General features: G+C 40.4%; 1 protein-coding gene across 2 annotated transcripts; it reads right to left on the reverse strand.

Annotated features, from left to right (window-relative positions):
* RNF168 (ring finger protein 168) lies at positions 1-27,285 on the reverse strand. 2 transcript variants are annotated; one of them, XM_059886333.1, is made up of 7 exons: positions 26,971-27,285; positions 26,303-26,639; positions 21,374-21,454; positions 14,257-14,432; positions 11,606-11,727; positions 9,538-9,619; positions 1-6,299 (listed from the first exon to the last, which is right to left on the reverse strand). In XM_059886333.1, the coding sequence occupies exons 2-7, from the start codon at positions 26,601-26,603 to the stop codon at positions 5,340-5,342; spliced, it is 1,722 nt and encodes a 573-aa protein (XP_059742316.1). In that variant the 5' UTR covers positions 26,604-26,639; positions 26,971-27,285; the 3' UTR covers positions 1-5,339. The 2 variants fall into 2 exon arrangements, with proteins under 2 accessions (XP_059742316.1, NP_001069757.2); NM_001076289.2 differs by having other exon boundaries at positions 3,573-6,299; positions 14,257-14,436; positions 21,378-21,454; positions 26,971-27,259.
* Positions 27,286-27,831: the final 546 nt, after the last annotated feature.

The raw sequence follows: 27,831 nt of genomic DNA on the forward strand, positions 1-27,831 counted from the left end.
TTTAAAGTAATGATTATTTATTAAGATCTTTACACAGGAATCAAGTTATGGGTAAACACAGTAGAGGCTCACCTCCCCATTGCAGTTTTACACACCTTTATGCATACCAAATGTATAGAACTTGTATAGGAATTTGAAGAAGCCACAAGATATTTGAGGAATGGTTTCCTCTGAGGCTAAAGTCACTTGTGATCTGGGAGCTATAACACAGGGAAACTCATGGTCGGGGTCTCTTGTGACACAGAGCTAAAAATACATCCGGTAGGGGAGAGGTGAGTAGTGTTCGTGAGTAGACAGAAGGCAACTGCACTTTACTGGATGCTATACATGGGCACTTACAGTACACGGAGTCACTGGATAAGTGACTCTCCCCAAAGTGGGGTCAGATGGAGTAGTGACTGGAGGAGAGCCAGGAGAGACACTATCAATTTAAGGTTCTTCGTTGAGTCAGGGCCTGTGCCAGTTGCTCTATTACTTCCCTTAATTCTCCATTGCAACTCTTGGTTACATTGATTCCTGTTTACAAATTAAGAGAGCTTAAGTAGCTTGCCTAAGGTCATACAGGTAGAGATCAAGTTAAGAAGGACATTATTTTCTTCCCTCCTGCACCACACGCCCCTTCTTTTGGTGGTCCAAAATTCATACACAAATTACTACTCCCACAGTTCAGTTCCTTATATGTGAACTAAGGAATCTAAGAGCTATTTAGTTTAAGTATTTATTTTTCTTTATTTGGCTACGCCAGGTCTTGGTTGTAGCACACAGGCTCTTGGAACTTTGTTTCAGCATGTGATATCTTTCAGTTGTGGTATGTGAACTCTTAGTTGCAGCATGCAGGATCTAGTCCCCTGACCAGGGATCGAACCCAGGCGCCCTGCATTGGGAACACGGAGTCTTAGCCTCTGGACCACCAGATAAGTCCCTCTAGGAGTCTGTTTAAAGCCATTCACAGGTCCTACAAGTATCGCAGAGTGCAGATTTGGCTCCTGGGATTTAGTTTGCAGACTTCTGTGCTGGGGGGCTTTCAGTTGAGGCTTCTGGTGTGTTCAACAAGCTTCCTTCCCCTGGTAGGTCCTGAATTCTGTTCTTGTCTCATCTGCAGTGTGAGCCTGATGACAACTCCTCTCTGCTTTTCAAAGGTTTTCAGCCTTTTAGCCTCTGCTCTTAACAGTTTCAAAACTGTAGTTATCTTGATGAGAAAGTGGAACTTGTGTTTGATCACCTTCAAGTCTCTAAAAACTCCAGCTTCATGAGCTGGCCAAGAGTTCTGCCAGAGAGCAGACCTGTTCACCAGCGGAAGTCCTCATTCCCATTCTGCATTCAGAATAGGCACACGCTACAAGTGGAAGAGGGGTTGCAAACATCAGTTCACCTCTCAGGTCTCCCCTCTCTAGAATCTTAGCCCCTAACTTAGTCCTCATTGTTTCAGTAGCTTTCTGATGTTTTTAAGTAGAAAATTTTACACTTTTATCTGGCTCTTCTCATTGTATTCAGCAGGACTGCAGGTCTACAGCACTGCTACCTGAAAAGCATAAGCTTTGCTTCTCAGATAATTTAAAAATAGTACATTAAAGCTAAATATATTCATTCACAATGGTATTTGCAAAAACTGTTACTTTTTTTTCACATTGAAAAATCTTCCTAAATTATGATTCTTAGAATTTAAAGGAAAAAAAGAACTGCTTAGAGTGGTATAGGCTTAGATGCATAAATAGCCTTAATCTTATATTTAAGTTTTGAGTAGATGATACATTCAACATGATTGAAAATTCAAAAAGTAGAAAAACATCTAAACTCATTCTTCCACTTCTGTCTCCCAGCCACCCAGTTTCTTTCCCTGCTGGCAATACTGTTTTTCTCTCTCTTCAGTCAGTTCAATCCCTCAGTCGTGTCTGACTCTTTGCGACCCCATGAACCACAGCACTCTAGGCCTCCCTGTCCATCACCAACTCCCGGAGTCCACCCAAACCCATGTCCATCAAGTAGATGATGCCATCCAACCATCTCATCCTGTCGTCCCCTTTTCCTTCTGCCCTCAATCTTTCCCAGCATCAGGGTCTTTTCCAATGAGTCAGCTCTTCACATGAGGTAGCCAAAGTATTGGAATTTCAGCTTCAACATCAGTCCTTTCAATGAACACCCAGGACTGATCTCCTTTAGGATAGACTGGTTGGATCTCCTTGCAGTACAAGGGACTCTCAAGAGTCTTCTCCAACACCACAGTTCAAAAGCATCAATTCTTCGGCGCTCAGCTTTCTTCAGTCCAACTCTCACATCCGTACATGACCACTGGAAAAACCATAACCTTGACTAGATGGAACCTTTGTTGGCAAAGTAATGTCTCTGCTTTTTTGCTGTCATGACTTTCCTTCTAAGGAGTAAGCGTCTTTTAATTTCATGGCTGCAGTCACCATCTGCAGTGATTTGGGAGTCCCCCCAAAAAAAGTCAGCCACTGTTTCCCCATCTATCTGCCATGAAGTGATGGGACCGGATGCCATGATCTTCGTTTTCTGAATGTTGAGCTTTAAGCCAACTTGTTCACTCTCCTCTTTCACTTTCATCAAGAGGATCTTTAGTTTCTCTTCACTTTCTGCCATAAGGGTGGTGTCATCTGCGTATCTGAGGTTATTGATATTTCTCCTGGCAATCTTGATTGCCAGCTTGTGCTTCCTCCAGCCAGCATTTCTCATGATGTACTCTGTATAGAAGTTAAATAAGCAGGGTGACAATATACAGCCTTGACATACTCCTTTTCCTATTTGGAACCAATCTGTTGTTCCATGTCCAGTTCTAACTGTTGCTTCCTGACCTGCATACAGGTTTCTCAATTCTCTTCTTTGGATAAATAGTTGCACACTATTCTACACTTGTATTTTTTGTTTACTCTATATCTTATAGTGCTTTTCATATCAGTAAAGTGGGGTTTTTTGTTTAACTGCTGTATAGTATTCCATTTTACCATCATTTATTGTCTCTTGATACGCTTATGGTTGTTTCTAACTTGTTATTACAAACAATACCATACAAAAATCTTTTGTGCATGCCATTCTACATATGTGTGAAATAGTAAGAAATTACTAGAGGTAAATTGCCAAGGTTACCTCTTCAGGGCTTCAAAGTTTTCTATTCATATCAAGCAACACATAAGAGTGCCTATTTCCCTACAGTTTTGCCAAGACTGGAAAAAAAACAAAAACAAAACCAAAACCCATACACAGATAAAAACAAAACCAAAAAAGCACCTTTATCTTTACTAATGAAGGATGGAAAAACATATGAGCATTGGTATAAGTGATATTATGCATCTTTTCACACATTCAAGAGCCATTTGTATTTCCTTTCCTGAGAACTGTTTCTTGGGAACATAAACTTTTCTAATTTTTCTTTTGAGTTGTTAGTCTTTTTCTTAATGTACTAGCAGACACTTTATAAAAAGAAATTAGTTTTTTGTGGTGAACTGTATCTACTTTTTCCCTAGTCTTCCATGTCTTCCAGTTTTCCTTTATGGTAGTTTTTACACAGAACTTATTTTCATGTTTTAATTTTTAACTGTGATAAAACATATAGTCCATTTTAATTTTTAATAATTATTTTAATTTTCAGATTTTCAGCCTCTGCACAGTTCTAGCACTCCTTGAGATATTAAACACTCATATCCGTTCCATAAAAATGGAAGGAAAAGTATCAATACATTATAATGACACAAAATATTTACTAGTTTTTTACAAAGATGCATACATGGTAGGATTATCAGAAAGACTAAGAAGTTAAAATTTGTGTTAAAACCAATTTTAGTCAGCAAGACTTTTCACAGACAAATAGGTGGTTATATATGTAAATCCTAAATACATTATACTATTTTTCTCCCTTTTTGGTCATGGACTATTCCAGGAAGATTTAACTGCATAATTTTATTTGAGAAATCCCTAAAATGTAAAGCAAAATTGGTCTTAAAAAAATATTGGTTTGATGAAAAGATGTTAGTCTACTTTAGACAAATTTGGTTAGTTTCTAAGTACACTTCATTTCAGCACAATCATTACTCAGGAGACAATCATTTTTGAGAAAGGGCAAACTAAATTTTAAGTTAGCATCAGGATTCTACCCATAATTAATCAATATTGAAGGATATGCCATCAGTATGCAGATTACAGAATTTTGGTTACAAAATTTGGAGAAAAAAAAAATCAATGTCCAAAAGCACTGATAAATTTAAGCTACAATTATTAACTCTAGGACATTTTATTATGTTATTACCTTAATAGCATGGTTAACTAGACATCCATCAGAAATGCTGTTAAACCTATTATTTGCTCAAAGTTGTTCATACTACTGAGACAAAAGATCTCTAAGTTAAATTTCATAAAATGAAATTGCTGCCTTCCTATTTAACTTTTGGGGGTAAGATAGGGCAAAACCCAAGTATCATACTTTCTATTTTTGTCCATAAACACAAATAAGTCAGTACAATAACATAAGGAAATAAACACATGGTTAGTCAGGTTCTACAATACAGGATACTGTGACATAACTTTCCATTTTTTCCTCTGGAATAGTAGATTCGATAGTAAGGTGTGTAAAACTATAAAATCTAAATGTTTCTTTGTCATTCAGCAAAGAAATGACGAGGAAGAACACTCTGCCAGACTACACCCGCTACTCCATTCTAGAGCCAGCCGTCTGATCATCCCACACTGTTCATCTACCCACCTAGCCTCATCCCAAGACAAGCTCCTTTGCATCAACAGTCTAGTTTTGTCAACTAAGTCCTAATTTTCCAGAAAACCCTGATTTTTCTGATTTCACACTGACCCCAACCCATCTTAAGTCAAAGAAAATATTGTTAATACTTAATTAAAGCAGAGATGGAAATTAGTGTTATGAAAGATGTATGTCAAGTGCTCTGCAAATATGGGAAAGCTGCAAGAAAACAGCTTTTAAACCCTGCCTGGATACCTTAGCTACTTGATACTAATGTTGCTTTGATTACTAGTCAGGACAAAAAGGGGCTCAAAGGCCATAAAATATGCATTTTGGGGGAAATGCACGGAACTGAATATTTCCTGGGAGTTGGCAAATGCAATTTTACATCTGTAAAGGCTGTCAACCTATACTTAGTACATCACAGTTATTGAAAAAGGAAAGGAGTGGGACTCTTGCTTACAACTGAGTCCGGCAGAAACACATTCATATATTTCTCCTTTGTAATCACATGGTCCTTTAGAGATAATGAGTGTGTCTACAGAGCAGAGCTAATGAAAAATTTATAAAGAACCTATGATGGAAAGCTTCACAACCCAGTCTTACTGGATTATAAAATACTCTTCTTACTCAAGCATTACTTTGTGACTCTCTGAAACATCTGAAAAATACTTTTCTGTGACTTACTAGGCTGTAGGGAATGAGCAGTTTTAGATACATTACAATTATCATTAGTAGAATTTGCTATCTTTCTTCTATTAACCGAACATTTCAACTGGATCTTAAAAGAAGGTTGCTGATGGTTTTCATTTTTTGAGTCTGTCCGAGGTTTTGGCTGCTCTAGCTCAGTTTGTCTTTTGGAATTTCTGTCTCTGGAATTCTTTCTCTGTCCATTTAGTACTTTGTCTGGAGGTGAGGACACAGTCCGTAACTGATATCCATCTGGGGATCCTTTTTGCCGGTCTGGCCTCATTTGCTCTTGATCCACCTCTTCCTGAAGTTGTAATGCTAATAACCTGTCCTGCTTTTCTTGCTTATGTCTCTCAAAAAGTAGATGTTCCAAATCTATCAGTTTTTGGGTCAAGCTGATTTCTGTTTCCTCTTGGTCTGAGGAGGCTTTGGGGAACATTTTCCTTCTTTTTGCAGAAAAGCATGGCTCTCTGATTGCTTCAGACAAAGGTTCTAGGTTTCTTCTTTTGGAGGTACCTTTACTGATTTGTAGGTGAGACTCTTCATTTTCTGTTCCAACCGTGTTGTTTCTAAGGAACTGTGTCATATCTGATACAGTACATTCACTCTCTGTTTCACCACAAGGCTCAGTGGCAGCATCTCCAGAGTAGGGAACTCTGGCTTTAGGTTCCTCAAGATTGATGACACATAACCCTTTTTCATGATTGCTTGGTCCTGTTTCAACTTTTCCTTCAAGGTACCATTCTCCATCACTGGTATATAACTGAGGCATAGGTGACTCCACTGAAGACTTTGCACCTTGTTCCTGAACTTCAAGATATATTTGAGGAGAAAGCGTTGGCATATCTTCTTCAACCTCTGTGTCTTGCCATGTAGGGCTCTTCACATCACTGTTGTCATCAATTTTCTGTAGAAAACAGAAAAAGATTGAATGAACCAAGGGAAACCATCAAGTCATAACATATAAGTCTTATTACACTAACACCAAAACTGAGTTGTCAGTATATACTATAATTACCTGATTATTACTACTACTAAGATATATTAGTTCTTAATAGTATTTTTATTCTGTGTGCCAACTTAAGGTATTTCTTCATTTTCACTCCCATGAAAACCTGCAGCTCAAAACCCACAAGTCAGTTTTATATATGGCCAGGAGCTGGCACCATGACTTGACCTCTCATCTTTTAAACTTCCTCCAAACCAGGGACTTTTAATCCCTTTTTGTGTCACAAACCCTCCTCCTTTTGGCATTTTTGTGAAGCTGACAGGCCTCTTCTGAGAATAATATTTTAAAACATAAAAGTAAATACATAGGGATCAATTTATATTGCAACATAATTATTAAAATCTTATGATATAATAATGCATATCATGAATACATTAAATAATAAGATCTAGTGACAAGTCTAATAATTTGTAACACTGAAGGAGGGATGAGTATAAATGTTTCAAGAGATCTACAACAAATGTAATATGTTATTGGTAACAAAGACACAGGTACTGTTGACAGTATTATGGTTTGCTGCTTATATTCATGACTTTGCTGCTAAGTCACTTCAGTCATGTCCGACTCTGTGTGACCCCACAGACAGCAGCCCACCAGGCTCCCCTGTCCCTGGGATTCTCCAGGCAAGAATACTGGAGTGGGTTGCCCTTTCCTTCTCCAATGAATGAAAGTGAAAGTGAAGTCACTCAGTCGTGTCCGACTCAGCAATCCCATGGACCACAGCCTACCAGGCTCCTCCCTCCATGGGATCTTCCAGGCAAAAGTACTGGAGCTGGTTGCCATTGCCTTTTCCAATTCATGACTATAGGAAACACTAAAATGAGAGGTCAGGCGGAAGATAAACCTTTTCTTCTATCCAGGTTCATATTTACTCTATGGATTCTATCCACAGACCTTAGGTTAAGAACCCTTGCTTTAGCCAGTATAATTCTTCTCACTTACAGGTCTTGGGTAAATTAAGATGTAGGATTAGTTTTGACCATGGGAAAGCCTTAAGAAAGGCTTCAATGAGAATTTGCTTCAAGACAAAAATTATTTCTTGTTCAAGATCGTAACTGTTCTTTTACCTACTTTGCTTTGCATTTATTGTTCCTCATAACATTTCTTGTGAACCAATGTAGTCTGGGTTGGACAAATTCTAAGCTGCCTACCACGTTTTGCTGTGAGTATTAATATCAAGATAGGGGGAAAAAAAATACCAGCCTTCAATGCCTCCTTCCATCAATCATTAGTCCCAGCGTAAGCCAGACTATCTGGACTTGAATTTCCCTCTATTATCTCTACTTAAGAGACTCTTTGTGGCTAAGCTGGTAAAGAATCTGCCTGAAATGTGGGAGGCCTGGGTTAGATCCCTGGGTTGGGAAGATCCTCTGGAGAAGGGAATGGCTACCTACTCTAGTATTCTGGCTTGGAGAATTCCATGGATTTGTACAGTGTATGGGGTCACAAAGAGCTGGACATGGCTGAGTGACTCACTTTCACAGGACTGAGCAATTCTCTTGCCTCTGCATGCCTCGGTTTTCTCAACTATAATTGGACACAAGGATACCTTACAGAATTGGTGGTTGTGATGAAGATTAAACAAAATACATACATTTTGGGGCACATAAATATCCATTAAGTGTTAGGTACTATAAAACCACCTACCTGAATTGAAAAAAATTTATGAACCTATTTACAAAACTTTGGTTAACAAAACTTCTATATAGGATGTTGATCTTGGTGTCAGCTCATTTTTTCTAGTGCTATTTTCCCGGAAATATGATAGAGGTGGAATGTCACTTGTGTTACTAGGCCTCATAGCTTATGATAAAAATGACCCTTATTGTTGAACTGCATCTGTACTAGGAGACCTAGGAGGGATCTTTAATCCCCTACAGGAAGCCAAAGTTCAGGGCTTTGGTAAACGACTTACAACTCTTTGACTGGCTCTGTTCCTTACCTGGACCTCTGGAAGCTACACCCATGAGTCGTTACAGTAAATAATTGACTCTTATGGGGCATGGGACTTCTAAATCTTCATGGTGACTACACTCCTCTGCATGGTCTCACTTCCAGGCCATCACTTAGGAGCTCTGCAGTGAGGATTCTTGCTGAACAGATATGCCTGATGCTGCCCTACTAGCACGCTTTATTTCCCATTCTGTTATCTTTTAAGTGAAGCTGGTACCAGGGGTAGCCTATTTAGTTTTGTGAGTCTGATGATCTAGGTCAGTTCAGTTCAGTTCAGTCACTCAGTCGTGTCCGACTCTTCGAAACCCCATGAATCGCAGCACGCCAGGCCTCCCTGTCCATCACAAGCTCCCGGAGTTCACTCAGACTCACATCCATCGAGTCAGTGATGCCATCCAGCCATCTCATCCTCTGTCGTCCCCTTTTCCTCCTGCCCCCAATCCCTCCCAGCATGAGTCAACTCTTCGCATGAGGTGGCCAAAGTACTGGAGTTTCAGCTTTAGCATCAGTCCTTCCAAAGAAATCCCAGGGCTGATCTCCTTCAGAATGGACTGGTTGGATCTCCTTGCAGTCCAAGGGACTCTCAAGAGTCTTCTCCAACACCACAGTTCAAAAGCATCAATTCTTCGGCACTCAGCCTTCTTCACAGTCCAACTCTCACATCCATACGTGACCACAGGAAAAACGATACCCTTAACTAGACGAACCTTTGCTGGCAAAGTAATGTCTCTGCTTTTGAATATGCTATCTAGGTTGGTCATAACTTTCCTTCCAAGGAGTAAGTGTCTTTTAATTTCATGGCTATAGTCACCTAGGTCAGGGATATACAAATTTTGCCCATGGACAAAATTCAACCTGGTGTTTGCTCTTATAAACAGTTTTACTGGAACAAAAACAAGCTCATTTGTTTACATTTTATTCTGGATGTTTCCACGTGAAAACAAATCATTAAATAGTTGTGACTGAGACCACCTGGGCCACAAAGCCTAAAATATTTACTATCTGGCTTTTTAGAGAAAAAAATCTGCTGACTCCTAGCTTAGGTGAGACTAAGATGATTAAGAAGGTGTATTCCATTTACTACAGTGACTTTTTTTTTTAAAAAGTTAGGAAACTACAAGTATTAACGATCTATAGTATTAATAAACTTGCCAAGTCAAGAATATCTTTAGCATCCACAAACCTTAGACATGGAGCTTTTTCTGTCTTCCTGTACAACTTCAGACTGTGATGCTGACCCAAGTTGAGATTTAGGTGACAAATACCTTTAGAAAAAAAGAGTTTGAAGTTAATTACACTTTAATAAAATATATATATTAAAAAAAAAAGTTTGCCAAAATTTGAATGCTTTGAAACACAAGTGGCATGTATCCAATGAAATAAAGCCAGATTAGCTATTTATGCTCAAAGTTGTCTCACTTTCTACTTGGCTGATTTATCAGAAAAAGTGTTATTTTATCTCCCTGTCTCAGGTATTTTGGTCTAGCTCTGGAACAACACTTACAAGTCCGAGTATTGATATTTTAGTGAAAAATAGGAGAAAAGGAAGCAAAAGTCAAATCTAAATTATTCCTGAATTCTCAAAATAATCTAAATAGGTAGGTCTTGGCATCAAAACAACCTAAGACTGTATAGTCTTTCCAAAAGTAATGGAAATGACATTTTAAATTAGGAGAAAGAATATGTTAGTTTATTTTTAATGTCAGAAATTCTACATTTTTTATCTCTGAAAAATGGTCCATGATCAGATTCTTTACCATTTTGGTATAGAGATTTTATTACATACAAATTTATATCAACTATCTGCTCAGAGACATGAGATTTATCAATATGTTAGCATAAGAGCTGGAAAAGGCAATGGCAACCCACTCCAGTACTCTTGCCTGGAAAATCCCATGGACGGAGGAGCCTGGTAGGCTGCAGTCCATGGAGTCGATAAGAGTCGGACACGACTGAGCGACTTCACTTTCACTTTCATGCACTGGAGGAGGAAATGGCAACCCACTCCAGTGTTCTTGCCTGGAGAATCCCAGGGACGGTGGGGCCTGGTGGGCTGCCATCTATGGGGTCGCACAGAGTTGGACATGACTGAAGCGACTTAGCAGCAGCAGCAGCATAAGAGCACATCTCGATCTAAGCATCAGTTTATTCTTGTATTTCTGATAAATTTTTATGTTTATATATTTCAAAGTATATATTTAGATTCAAGAAGATTTATGACAATTATATCCTTTATGTGTGTGTATGCTAAGTTGCTTCTCAAACTCATGTCCAACTCTTTGCGACCCTATGGACTATAGCCTGTCAGGCTCCTGTGTCCAAAGGATTCTCCAGGCAAGAATACTGGAGTGGGTTGCCGTTTCTTTCTCCAGAGGATCTTCCTGACCCAAGGATCAAGCCTGTCCCTTTTTATGTCTCCTGCATTGGCTGGCAGGTTCTTTTACCAACAGCATCACCTGGGAAGCCCCCTATATCCTTTATGCTGAATAATATTATATCGATTTGAAATATCCCTGCTTTTCTCTTGATTTCTACTTTACATAATATCAGCATTAACAATATTGATGCTACATGTCTGCTTTTTCTCTTAATAGCAACCACCTCTTTTAACACTGCCCTCTCGCTATAAATCTTCATCTCCCTGTCCCAAATTTCCACCATCTCAAATCCTAAATTTCTATGAATTTTGGAAGGGGGTAAATCACCTGCACATATTTATCTAGTTGAACCAAAAGCCCTTACATGTTTTTGAAGTCTAGATTGTAGTTGATAAACTTCTTCGACTATGAATTACTATGGGAAACCTTATCAACTCGTCTTGCTGCTAAGAGGGGCACAGTGGGGCAACTAAATTCACTCCACTGTTGACTACCTGACTCATGTTTTTTGTATAGTAGGGAAGAAATGTAATATATAAACTGGGAAAAACAGCGTGGGGTAAGATCTAGATGCCAAATTGTAAACTCTTTCAATGAGGATGGCCTTATACTGGACTAGTTTTTTTTTTCATTTGAATCCAAACCAAGAGAAGAAGGAATCCAACTGATTGATTTTGAGAAAATGGTACCAACATGGAAATACTGAGCAGTCAAGATAAAAAAAGGCTTCACATCTCTTCATGCTAGCCAGGAATCTAAGCTATGTGAGCATCTCTCTTATTTTCACTTTATATTAATCTCAGACAATCTAGAGAGTTTCATGCAGAGTTGATGGGCCAAATTTTGATACAGCAGTATTTCATATTCACTTACTTCTGAATATCTCCAGTGTTTGTTTGTTTGTTTTTACTTTTCTTTTGTGATTTGGTTGTGACTGGATCAGATTTTCTGGAATTCAAAGGCGAAGCCAAAACACTTCCCTCACAGAAATTGTTCTTCGACAACAGAAAAAGCATAAAACAATTTTAAAATAAAATAAGCTATTAATTAACTCAGAATCCACAATAGAATTTTTCAGGTATTATGCTCATTATACTTAAATTCTATCTATCCTGTGAAATAATACTGACCATGCAAAAATTAGTATAAACAAGATTAAGTTTATCTAAGTTGGTCTAAATTGCATTATTACCCTACTTTAGATAAACACAAACAGCATGATGATACTAATCTCATTAACTGATCATTTTTTAATTTTTCTAATGAATAATTTCATATATTTATAACTACTTTAACCTATAGGGGAAAATTGAAAAAGCTGGGGCTATACCTGGAATAAAAGTTATTTTATGTAAAATAATTTAATTGGGGAATTTAAGGGCATATCAATAAATAGCATGAATATTTACTTCCTATCTCATGACAGACCCATAAGTTTCCTACTATGTCACTGGAAAAATTAACATACTTGGTGGTGGTTGACATTTGGCCTTGAACCACCAAACTTTTATTCCAAAATATCAATAGATCTGCTCTTATAATCCCATGTGAAAACAAGAATTAGAACAATAATTCTCGAAAGACAAAGTTGACCCCAGGGTTTCCTCTTTGATATATTTTCTTTCCTATCCCATTTGTTATTCTATCGGTCTTTTTTTGGCCTTGCTGCTCAGCTAGCAGGATCTTAGTTCCCGCATCAAGGACTGAATCCAGGGCTATGGCAGTGAAAGTGCTGAGTTATAATCACTGAACTGCCAGGGAAGTTCCACAGTCTATGTCTTTTACTTAATTTCTCAGTTGTGTAAAGTTCTGAAACTATTCCACTTAAATTTTAAAAGGAAATATAATTTTTAAAAGGGTGTACATTCTAAAACTCAGTTATATTATGAATGGCAAGTCTCTCAAAAAATGGAGGGAAAAATCAATTCTGGATATACTTCACTTTGGTAAATATATTTTAAGATATCTGTTGTTTGAAAACAGAAGAATTGTTTTTAGAGGCTCTCAAACCTGCACACACACGTCCCCAGAGGGGAGTGGTATTCCCTAAATCTCACCCCCAGAGATTTTGTATTTTAAAAGAACTTCAAGTGATTCTGCCAGGTCCTTTCAAATTACTGGGTCTCACTGTATCCTTTGGTCTTAAAGTATGTGTTCTATCATCCTTCCCTTAATTCACTGTCCCCTAGGCAGTAATTTTTAACCATGGCAAGATAACAAAATCCAGGTTTAATATGTTATATAAGAATTTAGGGACTTCCCTTGAGGTCCAGTGTTTAAGACTCGTGCTTCCATGCAGGGGGCAGGGGTTCAATGCCTGATTGGGTGACTAAGATTCTACAAGCCGCGCAGCATGGACAAAAAAGAATTTAATGTGCTTCACTTTCAAAAAGTGATTGGCATCCATACAGTGGAATATTTTACCACTATTACAAAAGAATTATAGACTATATGTAGCAATATGAAAAATCTCTTATGAAATATCAAGTGAAAAAGGTCAGGAAACAGTTTATGAAGCTAAATCTCTTCCTGACCCTTGATGTTGGACCAAGTCAAGTGATTTGCTTTATTAAATGGCATGTAAACTGTCATGATGCTTAAACAGAAGCGTTAGGAACCACTGCATGGTTGGCTTTTATTCTCTTTCCTCTTCCATAAGAATGGCATGGCCTAAAGAGGACTCCCTCTTCACATGGAACACCACCAAATCAGCTGACATGAATCGTGAACAAGTCATAAATGTGGGTGGTTGAAAGCCTGAGATATGGGGATCATTTGTTACCTCTGCAATGTTGACTGATGCCATTTCCCATTTACATGTAAAATGATAAAGGAGAAGAAATTTGTGAACATAAAATACTAAATAAACCTACATTCAAAAGGAAAAAAAAAAGGTCAGGAAAAAAAAAAACAACCCAGTGTGATTCATTTTAGGTGAAAAAAAAAAGTTATAAGTAAGAAACCATTAATAGTGCTAACCTTTGGGGAAAGAGCCTGATGTAATGGAATAAGAATAGGAGTGGAAAAGTGGGAGGGGGAAATGGAGTTTTCATTTTCCACTGAACAGCTTCCTACGTAACTGAATTTACTTATGAAAAATAAAAATTTTTTATAGAATACTTGGGGGACTTCCCCAACAGTCCAGTGGTTAAGACTTTGCTTTCCAATGAGGGGGTATGGGTTTGATTCCTGGTCGGGGAGCTAAGATTCCACATGCCTTATGGCTAAAAAACAAAACATGAAAATAACAGAAGCAATATTGTAACAAATTCAATAGACTTCAAAAATGATCTACATTAAAAAAAAAAATTCTTAACAAACAAAAAAATCCCCAAACAAACCAAGAAAACCACATACTTGGATTAGAGCAAATATATAACAACATGCCAAAAAAGTTTTGTTTTAGGTAGAGCAAATATGTCAGAAATAGTTTCAGTTATGGTGAATGCTTCCTCTTTAGACTGTTCAAAATCAAACAAAGCAATAGTAATGGGAATACTTCAAAGTTCTTTCTTGAAACTTACAATATCAAGGCTCAGTCTTCTTGCCAGTTCTTCATCACTTTTCAGTTGTTCTTCCATTTCTCTGTGCCTTTTTTCTGCCTGTCTCTTTTCCTCCTCTTCCTCCTCTGCCAGTAATTTCTGAATGTATTCTTCACTGGCTTTGTTTTCTTCTTCCTCACAGGCTCGCCGCTCTGCCTCTACCTTAAAGATGATTAATAAAGAACAATCCTTCTCTGAACTTTTGAGTACACGTGCAATATTTCTTAATAAGAATAGTGAAAAAAAAAAGAAACAACAACAAATTGGCAGGATTTGAGGGAATTAAAATCCCTCAAATGAAGGTCAAATCTGGAGAGGCCATTTCCTGTAAAGTAGTTCAGGAAGTCTCCTTTAGGAAGCCTCCCCAGTAGGTCCAATGAAACTTTGATCAAAGCCCCATCCCTCCTTGTTTCAGTCCTTATCACAGTTTCTATTACACTATAATACAGTTTTGGAAGTCTTCCTAGGGGATACTTTTCCTTAGGTAATAGAAGGTCACGTTCTGACTAACTTTGGCTTAGGTTTCTGAACCAAACACAAGCAAGGGAATGGAATGATAAAAACTGAATTAAACTGTTTTTTATGAGTTTTATAAGGAAAGACAAAGAAAAACTGTAATAGATTAGCAAGTGATCTAACTTTCTTAGCTCAGTAAATGGCAGAGTAGAGGCTCAAACTCAGCTTTCTGGACCTAAGACCATGCTTGTGGGCATTTAAACTATACTTCCTGAAAGAAATAATGTTAAGAACTACTTTAGAAATCCAAAGGACCTGACTCGAAAATAAGTCCTTGATTCAATTCAAGTGAAGGAAATAGGAGGAAAGATTTGTTAAGTTTTCTTGCTCTTAAAGGAAAGCCACTGGAAGAGACTGCTGTTTCTTCCTCTGCATATCATTGTATATGCAGCTGAGGTTCAGAAATGTGCAGCTGTCTTGCTATTAACCTGAGGATAAAGCCAGGTGACAGAAGTCAGCAAAGAAATGGAACCAGAGCTGTGGATGAAACCAACCCAGAAGTCCCTACTAATCTCTGGAATTCCAATAAATTATAGTTTTTTTCACCTATACCCAAAATCATCCTGATAAAACCTGTTCTCACTACATTGTTGTGAACATTAAATTATTTCTTAAACCCTTACTTAAAGACATTATTTAGACAATATGCTGACAATTAACTACTATGATTATTTATTAGCTCTTGTAGAGCTCACATGGTCTAATACAGTAGCCACTAGCTACATGTGGCTATTGAAATGTGACTAGTCCAAATTGAGATGTAGTATAAGTACAAAATACACAGTTGAAGACTAAATAAGAATAATCAATACTTTCTATACTGACTACATAATAAAATATTTTAGATACAATATATATAAAAATTTCATGTTTTTTAAAAAATTAAAATGTGGCTAATAGGAAACTTTCAACTGTGTATGAACCCATTGGACAACATTGCTCTAGACTAATCAGGGTAGGAGGAGTACTAAGGTTTTCCTGCTGCTACTGCTAAGTCACTTCAGTCATGTCCGACTCTGTGCGACCCCACAGATGGCAGCCCACCAGGCTCCCCCGTCCCTGGGATTCTCCAGGCAAGAACACTGAAGCGGGTTGCCATTTCCTTCTCCAATGCAGGAAAGTGAAAAGTGAAAGTGAAGTCCGACTCTTAGAGACCCCATGGACTGCAGCCCACCAGTCTCCTCCGTCCATGGGATTTTCCAGGCAAGAGTAGTGGAGTGGGGTGCCACTGCCTTCTCCGTAGGCTCTCCTAGTACTAGTGAAATCCAAAGACCCCGCTTTTCCTAATTAGGTACTTGACAAAGAAAGTAGACTGAGCACCAAAGAACTGATCTTTTGAACTGTGGTGCTGGTGAGACTCTTGAGAGTCTCTTGGACAACAAGGAGATCAAACCAGTCGATCCTAAAGGAAATCAACCCTGAATATTCACTGGAAGGGGTAATGCTGAAGCTGAAACTCCAGTATTTTGGCTACCTGATGCACAGAGCCGACTCACTGGAAAAGACCTGTTGCTGTGAAAGATTGAAGGCTGGAGAAGGGGATGACAGAGGACGATGGTTGGGTGGCATCACTGACTCAATGGACATGAGTTTGAGCAAGCTCCAGAAGCTGGTGAAGGACAGGGAAGCCTGGTGTGCTGCAATACATGATGTCAGAGTTGGACATGACTGAAAGACTGAAAAACAACTTCACAATTAGCCCTTTATGGTTTCCTCATCTAAAGGCACTGTTTCTGCCTCTAAAATTCATATACTGAAGCCCTAACTCCTCAATGTGACATTTACAGGTGGGGCCTTCAGGAGGTAATAGGATCATGAGGGTGGACTCCTCATGAAAGGGACTAGTAGCCCATGCCCGAAGGGCGGCGGCCAAGAGGAGTTACCCTAAGTCCGAGGTCAGGGGCAGCGACAGAGAGTGCCAGGCTGCAATGGCACAGGAACAGCTGAGAAGAGCTACCCAAGTCTGAGGTCAGGGGCGGCGGCCAGGAGGAGCCACCCCATGTCTGAGGTCAGGGGCGGCGGCTGAGAGGAGATACCCTGCGAACGAGGTCAGGGGCAGCAGCCGGGAGGAGCTACCCCACGCCCCCACTCCGGAGACAAGGGGTGGCGGCCAGGAGGATCAACCCCAGGTCCAAGGAGAGGTGGATGCGCCGGCGCAGGAGGGCCTAGAGGAGCTATTCCACGTTGAAGGTCAAGAAGGGCGGCGGTGAGGAGATACCCCTCATCCAAGGTAAGGAGCAGCGGCTGCGCTTTGCTGGAGCAGCCGTGAAGAGACACCCCACGCCCAAGGTAAGAGAAACCCAAGTAAGATGGTAGGTGTTGCAAGAGGGCATCAGAGGGCAGACATGCTGAAACCATACTCACAGAAAACTAGTCAATCTAATCACACTAGGACCACAGCCTTGTCTAACTCAATGAAACTAAGCCATGCCCGTGGGGCAACCCAAGACAGGCGGGTCATGGTGGAGAGATCTGACAGAATGTGTGGTCCACTGGAGAAGGAAATGGCAAACCACTTCAGTATTCTTGCCTTGAGAACCCCATGAACAGTATGAAAAGGCAAAATGATAGGATACTGAAAGAGGAACTCCGCAGGTCAGTAGGGGCCCAATATGCTACTGGAGATCAGTGGAGAAATAACTCCAGAAAGAATGAAGGGATGGAGCCAAAGCAAAATCAATAGCCAGCTGTGGATGTGACTGGTGATAGAAGCAAGGTCCGATGCTGTAAAGAGCAATATTGCATAGGAACCTGGAATGTCAGGTCCATGAATCAAGGCAAATTGGAAGTGGTCAAACAAGAGATGGCAAGAATGAATGTCGACATTCTAGGAATCAGCAAACTAAAATGGACTGGAATGGGTGAATTTAACTCAGATGACCATCATATCTACTACTGCGGGCAGGAATCCCTCAAAAGAAATGGAGTAGCCATCATGGTCAACAGAAGAGTCCGTAATGCAGTACTTGGATGCAATCCCAAAACGACAGAATGAATTCTGTTCGTTTCCAAGGCAAACCATTCAATATCACAGTAATCCAAGTCTATGCCCCAACCAGTAACGCTGAAGAAGCTGAAGTTGAACGGTTCTATGAAGACCTACAAGACCTTTTAGAACTAACACCCAAAAAAGATGCCCTTTTCATTATAGGGGACTGGAATGCAAAAGTAGGAAGTCAAGAAACACCTGGAGTAACAGGCAAATTTGGCCTTAGAATACAGAATGAAGCAGGGCAAAGACTAATAGAGTTCTGCCAAGAAAATGCACTGGTCATAGCAAACACCCTCTTCCAACAACACAAGAGAAGACTCTACATATGGACATCACCAGATGGTCAACACCGAAATCAGACTGATTATATTCTTTGCAGCCAAAGATGGAGAAGCTCTATACAGTCAGCAAAAACAAGACCAGGAGCTGACTGTGGCTCAGATCATGAACTCCTTATTGCCAAATTCAGACTTAAATTGAAGAAAGTCGGGGAAACCACTAGACCATTCAGGTATGACCTAAATCAAATCCCTTATGATTAGACAGTGGAAGTGAGAAATAGATTTAAGGGCCTAGATCTGATAGAGTGCCTGATGAACTATGGAATGAGGTTTGTGCCACTGTACAGGAGACAGGGATCAAGACCATCCCCATGGAAAAGAAATGCAAAAAAAGCAAAATGGCTGTCTGGGGATGCCTTACAAATAGCTGTGAAAGAAGAGAAGCGAAAAGCAAAGGAGAAAAGGAAAGATATAAACATCTGAATGCAGAGTTCCAAAGAATAGCAAGAAGAGATAAGAAAGCCTTCTTCAGCGATCAATGAAAAGAAATAGAGGAAAACAACAGAATGGGAAAGACTAGAGGTCTCTTCAAGAAAATTAGAGATACCAAGGGGACATTTCATGCAAAGATGGGCTCGATAAAGGACAGAAATGGTATGGACCTAACAGAAGCAGAAGATATTAAGAAGAGATGGCAAGAATACACAGAAGAACTGTACAAAAAAGATCTTCACGACTCAGATAATCACGATGGTGTGATCACTGACCTACAGCCAGACATCCTGGAATGTGAAGTCAAGTGGGCCTTAGAAAGCATCACTACGAACAAAGCTAGTGGAGGTGATGGAATTCCAGTGGAGCTCTTTCAAATCCTGAAAGATGATGCTGTGAAAGTGCTGCACTCAATATGCCAGCAAATTTGGAAAACTCAGCAGTGGCCACAGGACTGGAAAAGGTCAGTTTTCATTCCAATCCCAAAGAAAGGCAATGCCAAAGAATGCTCAAACTACCGCACAATTGCACTCATCTCACATGCTAGTAAAGTAATGCTCAAAATTCTCCAAGCCAGGCTTCAGCAGTACGTGAACCATGAACTTCCTGATGTTCAATCTGGTTTTAGAAAAGGCAGAGGAACCAGAGATCAAGTTGCCAACATCCGCTGGATCATGGAAAAAGCAAGAGAGTTCCAGAAAAACATTTATTTCTGCTTTATTGACTATGCCAAAGCCTTTGACTGTGTGGATCACAATAAACTGTGGAAAATTCTGAAAGAGATGGGAATACCAGATCACCTGACCTGCCTCTTGAGAAATCTGTACGCAGGTCAGGAAGCAACAGATGTTCAAGTTAAAACTGGAACAACAGACTGGTTCCAAATAGGAAAAGGAGTACATCAAGGCTGTATATTGTCACCCTGTTTATTTAACTTATATGCAGAGTACATCATGAGAAACGCTGGACTGGAAGAAACACAAGCTGGAATCAAGATTGCCGGGAGAAATATCAATAACCTCAGATATGCAGATGACACCACCCTTATGGCAAAAAGTGAAGAGGAACTACAGAGCCTCTTGATGAAGGTGAAAGAGGAGAGTGAACAAGTTGGCTTAAAGCTCAACATTCAGAAAACGAAGATCATGGCATCTGGTCCCATCACTTCATGGGAAATAGACGGGCAAACAGTGGAAACAGTGGCTGACTTTTTTGGGGGGGGCTCCAAAATCACTGCAGATGGTGACTGCAGCCATGAAATTAAAAGACGCTTACTCCTTGGAAGAAAAGTTATGACCAACCTAGATAGCATATTCAAAAGCAGAGACATTACTTTGTCAACAAAGGTTCGTCTAGTCAAGGCTATGGTTTTTCCTGTGGTCATGTATGGATGTGAGAGTTGGACTGTGAAGATGGCTTAGCGCCGAAGAATTGATGCTTTTGAACTGTGGTGTTGGAGAAGACTCTTGAGAGTCCCTTGGACTGCAAGGAGATCCAACCAGTCCATTCTGAAGGAGATCAGCCCTGGGATTTCTTTGGAGGGAATGATGCTGAAGCTGAAACTCCAGTACTTTGGCCACCTCATGCAAAGAGTTGACTCACTGGAAAAGACTGATGCTGGGAGGGATTGGGGGCAGGAGGAGAAAGGGACGACAGAGGATGAGATGGCTGGATGGCATCACTGACTCGATGGATGTGAGTCTGAGTGAATTCCGGGAGTTGGTGATGGACAGGGAGGCCTGGCGTGCTGCGATTCATGGGGTTGCGAAGAGTCAGACATGACTGAGCGACTGAACTGAACTGAGCCTTAGAAGAAGAGATACAAGAGAGGTGATCCATCTCTCCCTCCCTCTCTTTGCCATGTAAGAACACAGTGAGAAGACAGCTGTTGAGAAGCCAGGAAACAGACCCTTGCCAAACGCCACATCCAGAACTGTGAGAAATCAATGTTTGTTGCTTCATTCACCCAGTCTATGGTGGTTTTGAGCCTGAATGGACTTAAGACACCATATACCACCGTTTCCTATCCTTTATGCTTAAAGCTTCAGGGAAATTTAAAAAATCTCCTTCATACTTAAATGCTTACAGATCACTATCACATAAGAAGAGCACCAAACACGTATAAATAAACTAAAGCTAATTTTAATTATTTTGAACACATGTAAAAACTGGAGCTTTGGGATGTCCCTAGAGATCCAGAGATTAAGACTGTGCCTTCCAAAGCAGAGGGTGAGGGTTTGAGCCCCTGGTCAGGAAGCTAAGATCCCACATGACTTTGCAGCCAAAAAGCAAAATACAAAACAGAAACAATACTGTAATGGTCCACATTAAAAAACAACTGATTTTGATACTTGGCAAAACTAATACAATTATGTAAAGTTTAAAAATAAAATAAAATTAAAATTACAAAAAAAAAAAAAAAAAAGACTCTTGAGAGTCCCTTGGACTTCAAGGAGATCAAGCCAGTCAATCCTGGAGGAAGTCGACCCTGAATATTCTTTGGAAAGACCGATGCTGAAGCTCCAACACTTTGGCCACCTCATATGAAGAGCCAACTCATTGGAAAAGACCCTGATCCTGGGAAAGATTGAGAGCAGGAGGAGAAGGGGCTGACAGAGCATGAGATGGTTGGATGGCAACACCGACTCAATGGGCTTGAAAAAAAAAAATAAATAAATAAAAAAATAAAAAACAACTGAAGCCTTTATAAGCTATATTAAAATCATTAACATTTCAGTATATTATTTATTTATATAGGCACATAAAACTGTATGCAAAAACACAGCAGAAAATTTTTCCAAAAAAGAACATTTACAACCTACCTTGCTTATCTCCTCTTCATATTCTCTCCTTAATTCCCCAGGCTTACTTAATAAGCGGACTGGCTGATAGTCATCAACTGTTTCAGATCAAGAGAGAAAATTACATTATAGGCAATACAGAATTCTATAGCTACCTTTGAGCTTACATTAAACCCATATTAATATAAAATGCAAAATTAAAATAAGTGTACGATTATTAACAGCTACAGGAATATGGAATTCCATTTTTAAAAAGGCCAGAGGTTTTCTGGTTCAAAATGGCACACAAATATGTATACTTAGCTCTTTCTCTAGAAGCCATTAAAATAACAGTAAAGGAATTTTTAAAAAGCAATCCCACAATAACAGCAAACAGATAGTTCTCCAAAAAAGATATATACAAATAGCCAGCAAGCACATGAAAAGATGCTCACCGTCACTAGTCATTAGGGAAATATAAATCAAAAGCACAATGAAACAGCATCTCCCCCCTACTCCATCAAACCAAGAAAACAAAACCAGAAAGTAGCAAATGCTAACAAAGATACAAAAAGGAACTCTTGCCCTTGCTGGTGGGAGTATTTAAGATTGTACAGCTGTTATGGAAGAGTATAGCAGTTCCTCAAAAAATTAAAACATAGAATTACCACATGATCCAGCAATTTCTTTTCGGGTACATACTCAAAAGAGTTGAAAGCAGGGACACAGACACTTGTACACCAATGTTAATTCACAATAGCCAAAAGGTGGAAGCCAAAGATGGAAGTAACCCAATGACCCACTGACAGATGAAAGGATAAACAAACACAGTAAACACGTATTAGCCAAAAAAAGAAATGAAATTCATTCACATGCTACAACATAAAGTCTGACTTTATGTTAAGTGAAAGATGGTGGTGATCATTTTGTACTATGTAAAATTACTGAATCACTGCTGTGAAATAGTGAACCTAATGTAATATTGTAAGGTAATTATACTTGGATTACTTTTTTTTAATGAAGTCGCCAAATTGCCCATACTGGGAAAAAGAGAGAGCGGAGAAAAAGAGAAAGGGAGGGAAGAAGGGAAGGGACAAAAAAAGCTACAAATAGCTACTATGATTCTACTTATATAAGGTACATAAAGTAGTTAAATCATAGAGACAGGAAGTAACAGTGGTGGTAGCCAAGGGCTGGATAGAGAGGAACTGAGGAATTATTATTTAACGGGCATAGAGTTTCAGTTTTTGAAGATGAAAAAGTTCTGGAAAGGGATGATAGTGATGCTTGCACACCTATGCGAATGTACTCAATGCCTTGAACTGCACATCTAAAAATGGTTAAAATGGTAAGTTTTGTAATGTATACTTTACCACAATTTAAAAAACACACTAAGATACCAGTTAACACCTACTAGGATGGCTATAAAAAATGAAAAAAAATTTTTAAAAAGCAGAAAAGAACTAGTGTTGGTTAGGATATGCAGAGATTACACGTTGTTAAGGGAATGTAAAATGATGCAGATCTGTGAAAAAGTTTGACAGATCCTCAAAAGGCTACACATAGAATTACCATATGATCCAGCAACTCCACTCCTATATACACAAAAAAATGAAAACATATTCAAACAAATACTTGTACATGAGTATTCATATCAGCACCCATTCAAACAGCCAAGGGTGAAAACTACCCAAATGTTCATCAATGAATGAATGAAATATATATATATATAAATTATTCAGCCCTAAAAAGGAATGAAGTACTAATGCATAACAGAACCTTGTATGAACCTTGGAAACATTATGCTAAGTGAAAGAAGCCAGACATAAGAGATCACATATTTTATGAATACACTTATATTATCTTTGTTGCTGTTGTTGAGTTGCTAAGTTGTGTCTAATTTTGGGGAGGACCCTATCAGAGATACCAAAGGAACATTTCATGCAAAGATGAGCTCGATAAAGGACAGAAATGGTATGGACCTAACAGAAGATATTAAGAAGAGATGGCAGGAATACACAGAAGAACTGTATAAAAAAGATCTTCACGACCCAGAAAATCATGATGGTGTGATCATTGACCTAGAGCCAGACATCCTGGAATGTGAAGTCAAGTGGGCCTTAGAAAGCATCACTACGAACAAAGCTAGTGGAGGCGATGGAATTCCAGTTGACTGTGGATCACAATAAACTGTGGAAAATTCTGAAAGAGATGGGAATACCAGACCACCTGATCTGCCTCTTGAGAAACCTAAATGCAGGTCAGGAAGCAACAGTTAGAACTGGACATGGAACAACAGACTGGTTCCAAATAGGAAAAGGAGTTCATCAAGGCTGTATATTGTCACCCTGTTTATTTAACTTCTATGCAGAGTACATCATGAGAAACACTGGACTGGAAGAAGCACAAGCTGGAATCAAGACTGCCGGGAGTAATAACAATAACCTCAGATATGCAGATGACACCACCCTTATGGCAGAAAGTGAAGAGGAACTAAAAAGCCTCTTGATGAAAGTGAAAGTGGAGACTGAAAAAGTTGGCTTAAAGCTCAACATTCAGAAAACGAAGATCATGGCATCCGGTCCCATCACCTCATGGGAAATAGATGGGGAAACAGTGGAAACAGTGTCAGACTTTATTTTTCTGGGCTCCAAAATCACTACAGATGGTGACTGCAGCCATGAAATTAAAAGACGCTTACTCCTTGGAAGGAAAGTTATGACCAACCTAGATAGCATATTCAAAAGCAGAGACATTACTTTGCCAACAAAGGTTCGTCTAGTCAAGGCTATGGTGTTTCCTGTGGTCATGTACGGATGTGAGAGTTGGACTGTGAAGAAGGCTGAGCGCCGAAGAATTGATGCTTTTGAACTGTGGTGTTGGAGAAGACTCTTGAGAGTCCCTTGGACTGCAAGGAGATCCAACCAGTCCATTCTGAAGGGGATCAGCCCTGGGTGTTCTTTGGAAGGAATGATGCTAAAGCTGAAACTCCAGTACTTTGGCCATGTCATGCGAAGAGTTGACTCATTGGAAAAGACTCTGATGCTGGGAGGGATTGGGGGCAAGAGGAGAAGGGGACAACAGAGGATGAGATGGCTGGATGGCATCACTGACTCGATGGACGTTGAGTCTGGGTGAACTCCGGGAGTTGGTGATGGACAGGGAGGCCTGGCGTGCTGTGATTCATGGGGTCGCAAAGAGTCGGACACGACTGAGCGACTGATCTGATCTGATGGACTGTAGCCCACCAGGCTCCTCTGTCTATGGGATTTCCCAGGCAAGAACACTGGAGTGGGGTGCCATTTCCTTCTCCAGGGGATCTTTCTGATTCAGGGACTGAACCCACATCTCCTTCATTGGCAGGTGGATTCTTTACTGCCCAGGCACCTGAGAAGCCCTTCCCAATGAATACCTGTTGCTTATTCTGAAGTTCTTTTGTTCTCAGATCCATCACACAGCCCAGATGCTTCCTTCTGCTTATACCACGGAGATCTGATTTTGGTGATTTGTCCTGGTATCTTTTGGGGTTTATGGGAACATTTTATGAGCTAATTCTGTGGAAGGATGTCTATGATGTTTAATTCTGCTAAATAGGTGGTGTGTGTGTTTTACTGGGGCTTCATAGAAATTAAAAAACCAAGCAAATTCACAGAGAACTCTGGAAACGGGGAGGGGAAGAGTGGGAGTCATAGCTTAATGGTTAAAGAGTCTGTCTGGAGTGATGAAAAAGTTTTGGAAAATAGTGGTGATGATTGCAAAACACTGTGAATGTATTTAACACTACAGCGTCCACTTAAAAATGGTTAAAATGGCAAACTAAGAAAAGCTATGACCAACCTGGATAGCATATTAAAAAGCAGAGACATTACTTTGCCGATCAAGGTCTGTAGAGTCAAAGCTATGGTTTTTCCAGTAGTCAGGTATGGATGTGAAAGTTGGACTATAAAGAAAGCTGAGCACTGAAGAATTGATGCTTTTGAACTGTGGTGTTGGAGAAGACTCTTGAGAGTCCCTTGGACTGCAAGGAGATCCAACCTGTCCATCCTAAAGGAAATCAGTCCTGGATATTCACTGGAAGGACTGATGCTGAAGCTGAAACTCCAATACTTTGGCCACCTAATGAGAAGAACTGACTCGTAAGAAAAGACCCTGATGCTGGGAAAAACTGAAGGCAGGAGAGGGTACGACAGAGGATGAGATGGTTGGATGGCATGACATGAGTTTGAGCAAGCTTCGGGAGTTGGTGATGGGACAGGGAAGCCTGGTGTGCTGCAGTCCCTGGAGTCACAAAGAGTCAGACATGACTGAGTGACTGAACTGAACTGAACTGACAATAAGTAAAAAGAATTCCAAAAAAAGGTCAGTGTATCACAGCATTAAGCATCACATTCAAAGCCTAAACAAGAAACATCGCATGACTTATTGAGCACATAAATGGTCAAGCTGCTGGAGTCAAGCGTTCAGTTTGGGGCATAAAGAAGAGTCCACACTGTGGAGGACCTCTGAATAAAAACGGCTGAACTAGATGGCCACAGAAAGCTATTTTAGGCTCCCTGCAAGCTTAAGAATTAAGTGAATGGCAATGTACAGGCAAGCAAGTTAGAGAAAATAATTGAAAGTGAAAAGGACATTAACACAAGAATCCTTACTTCCGCTGTTGCTATACTGCAATTGTGGCTCCTCTGCGACTATTTATATAACTTTTCACATGACTGAAGACTCTATCGGGCAATTCTTTTGTTTCGGGTTTTTCTTTTCATTTTTAATCGAACAAATACCAAGTGAACACACGCTGGGCATTATAACAATGAACAAAATCTTGCCATTGACCTTAATCAACATTTTGAGACCAAATTAGACAAATACTAACTGGCTCTCTGTTTTATCCTTTTAAAAATGGATTAGTGGCGGTTGGCTTTCAAAATGATCTTGGTTTTTAGACAACAAACGCGCTGGGTTTTACTCACCTATTTCCTTTGATTCTTGCCCAGAGGCTCTTAGCTTGCATTCCTTTGGATAGTGTTTTTGAATTATCTCCCACAGTTCCATATTAACAAGAGAATTTGTTCGGCTACGGTACCGCGCCCACGAAGAGACCCGGCGGCGACAGAAGGGACAGCACAAACTTGCCTTTTCGACAGTCGATTCGAAGCATGGTTTACAGAGCGTGTGGTTACAAGGCAGTGTCACAGGCTCGAAGAGGATTTCCACACAGATCTGACACTGACATTCTAACAAGGAAGGGATGGACTCTTTGGGTACAGCCATTTTAATATGCTAATAAGGCATATTCAACATCAACACCTGAAAGAGAAAGAATCTTGTTTCCTGTCCGAGTAGGAAAAAAGCAAAGTAACAGTTTTGCGTTTTAAATATTATGCCCAGTAGCCTGCCAGAATTCAGAGACTGAAAGCATCAAATGTCTAGAAGTAAAAATGGTGTTCTACAGGTCAGGTAAACAGTAAAACCCTGGAAGGCGGTGTATTTGTCCATGTTTAAGATAAACATCCGGAAAGAAAACAAATGAACCTTGGCTGCTCCCAGGCATTAACAACCATTGCAGCAGGGCGGAAGGTGGGCGCCAGATTTCTGGCGCAGCCTGAGCCACGCGCCAAGTTCCCCTCCTCCCGCTTACCAGGTGAGAACGCTCCCTTAGCTCCTGGCAGCCAAGACGCAGGCCGCCGAGGCGCATAGCCCTCGGCCCATCGTTCGAGGAAGACTGCAGCTCCCCTCCGGACGCGGGCTCCGTTGGAGCGGGACTTCCGTTTTACCGCTGCTGTGGGTCCGCGCTCACGCCTTACTCGGATTCTGAGCCCACCCCTCGTCCTCTCTAAAGTCAGCCAGAAAGCCTAATCTTAGCGGCGGTGCCTCAGAATCCCGCAAGGGCTAGTGGCGTCACGACAGCCCGCCAAAACGGCCCCTCCCACCATCGAAAACCGACAAAGGATACAGACAGCTAACATTCCGCCGATGGGACTTCCGGGCCTGCGCGCGCACTGCCCGCCCCGCTGGCCCCGCCCCTCTGGCCCGGGAGAGAGCCCGCCCCTCCCCTCGCGCGGCGTGTGTGCTTGCGTGCTAGGTCGGTCCAGTCCTTTTGGACTCTGCGTCACTATCATCTGTGGCCCCAAAGATTCCTCTGTTCTTGGGATTCTTGAGGCAAGAATAATGGAGTGGGTTGTCATGCGCTTCTCCGGGTGATCTTCCCAAGCCAGGGATGTAACCCCCGTCTCCTGCGCCTCCTGCATTGGCGGGTTTTTTCACCGGTGAGCCACCGCCCACCTCGGGTCGTTGTGGCTCTAATTTTCTCGCGTGACTCCTGCTCCCGGGGACTGCGGACACTGGGCAGTGTCGCAAGATTGGTCTCTGGGCAGAAAAAGGAAAACCTCAAAACAAACTGAGACCCGAGCGGTAACTTGAAAATTCTTCCCTCTATACGCCTCAGCCAACCTTTCTGTAGTACCCTTCTGTACTGTTTATACAAGATGGCTTGCCTCAG

Source organism: Bos taurus, chromosome 1 (genome assembly GCF_002263795.3).
Source record: "Bos taurus isolate L1 Dominette 01449 registration number 42190680 breed Hereford chromosome 1, ARS-UCD2.0, whole genome shotgun sequence".
NCBI classification, from domain to species: Eukaryota; Metazoa; Chordata; class Mammalia; order Artiodactyla; family Bovidae; genus Bos; species Bos taurus.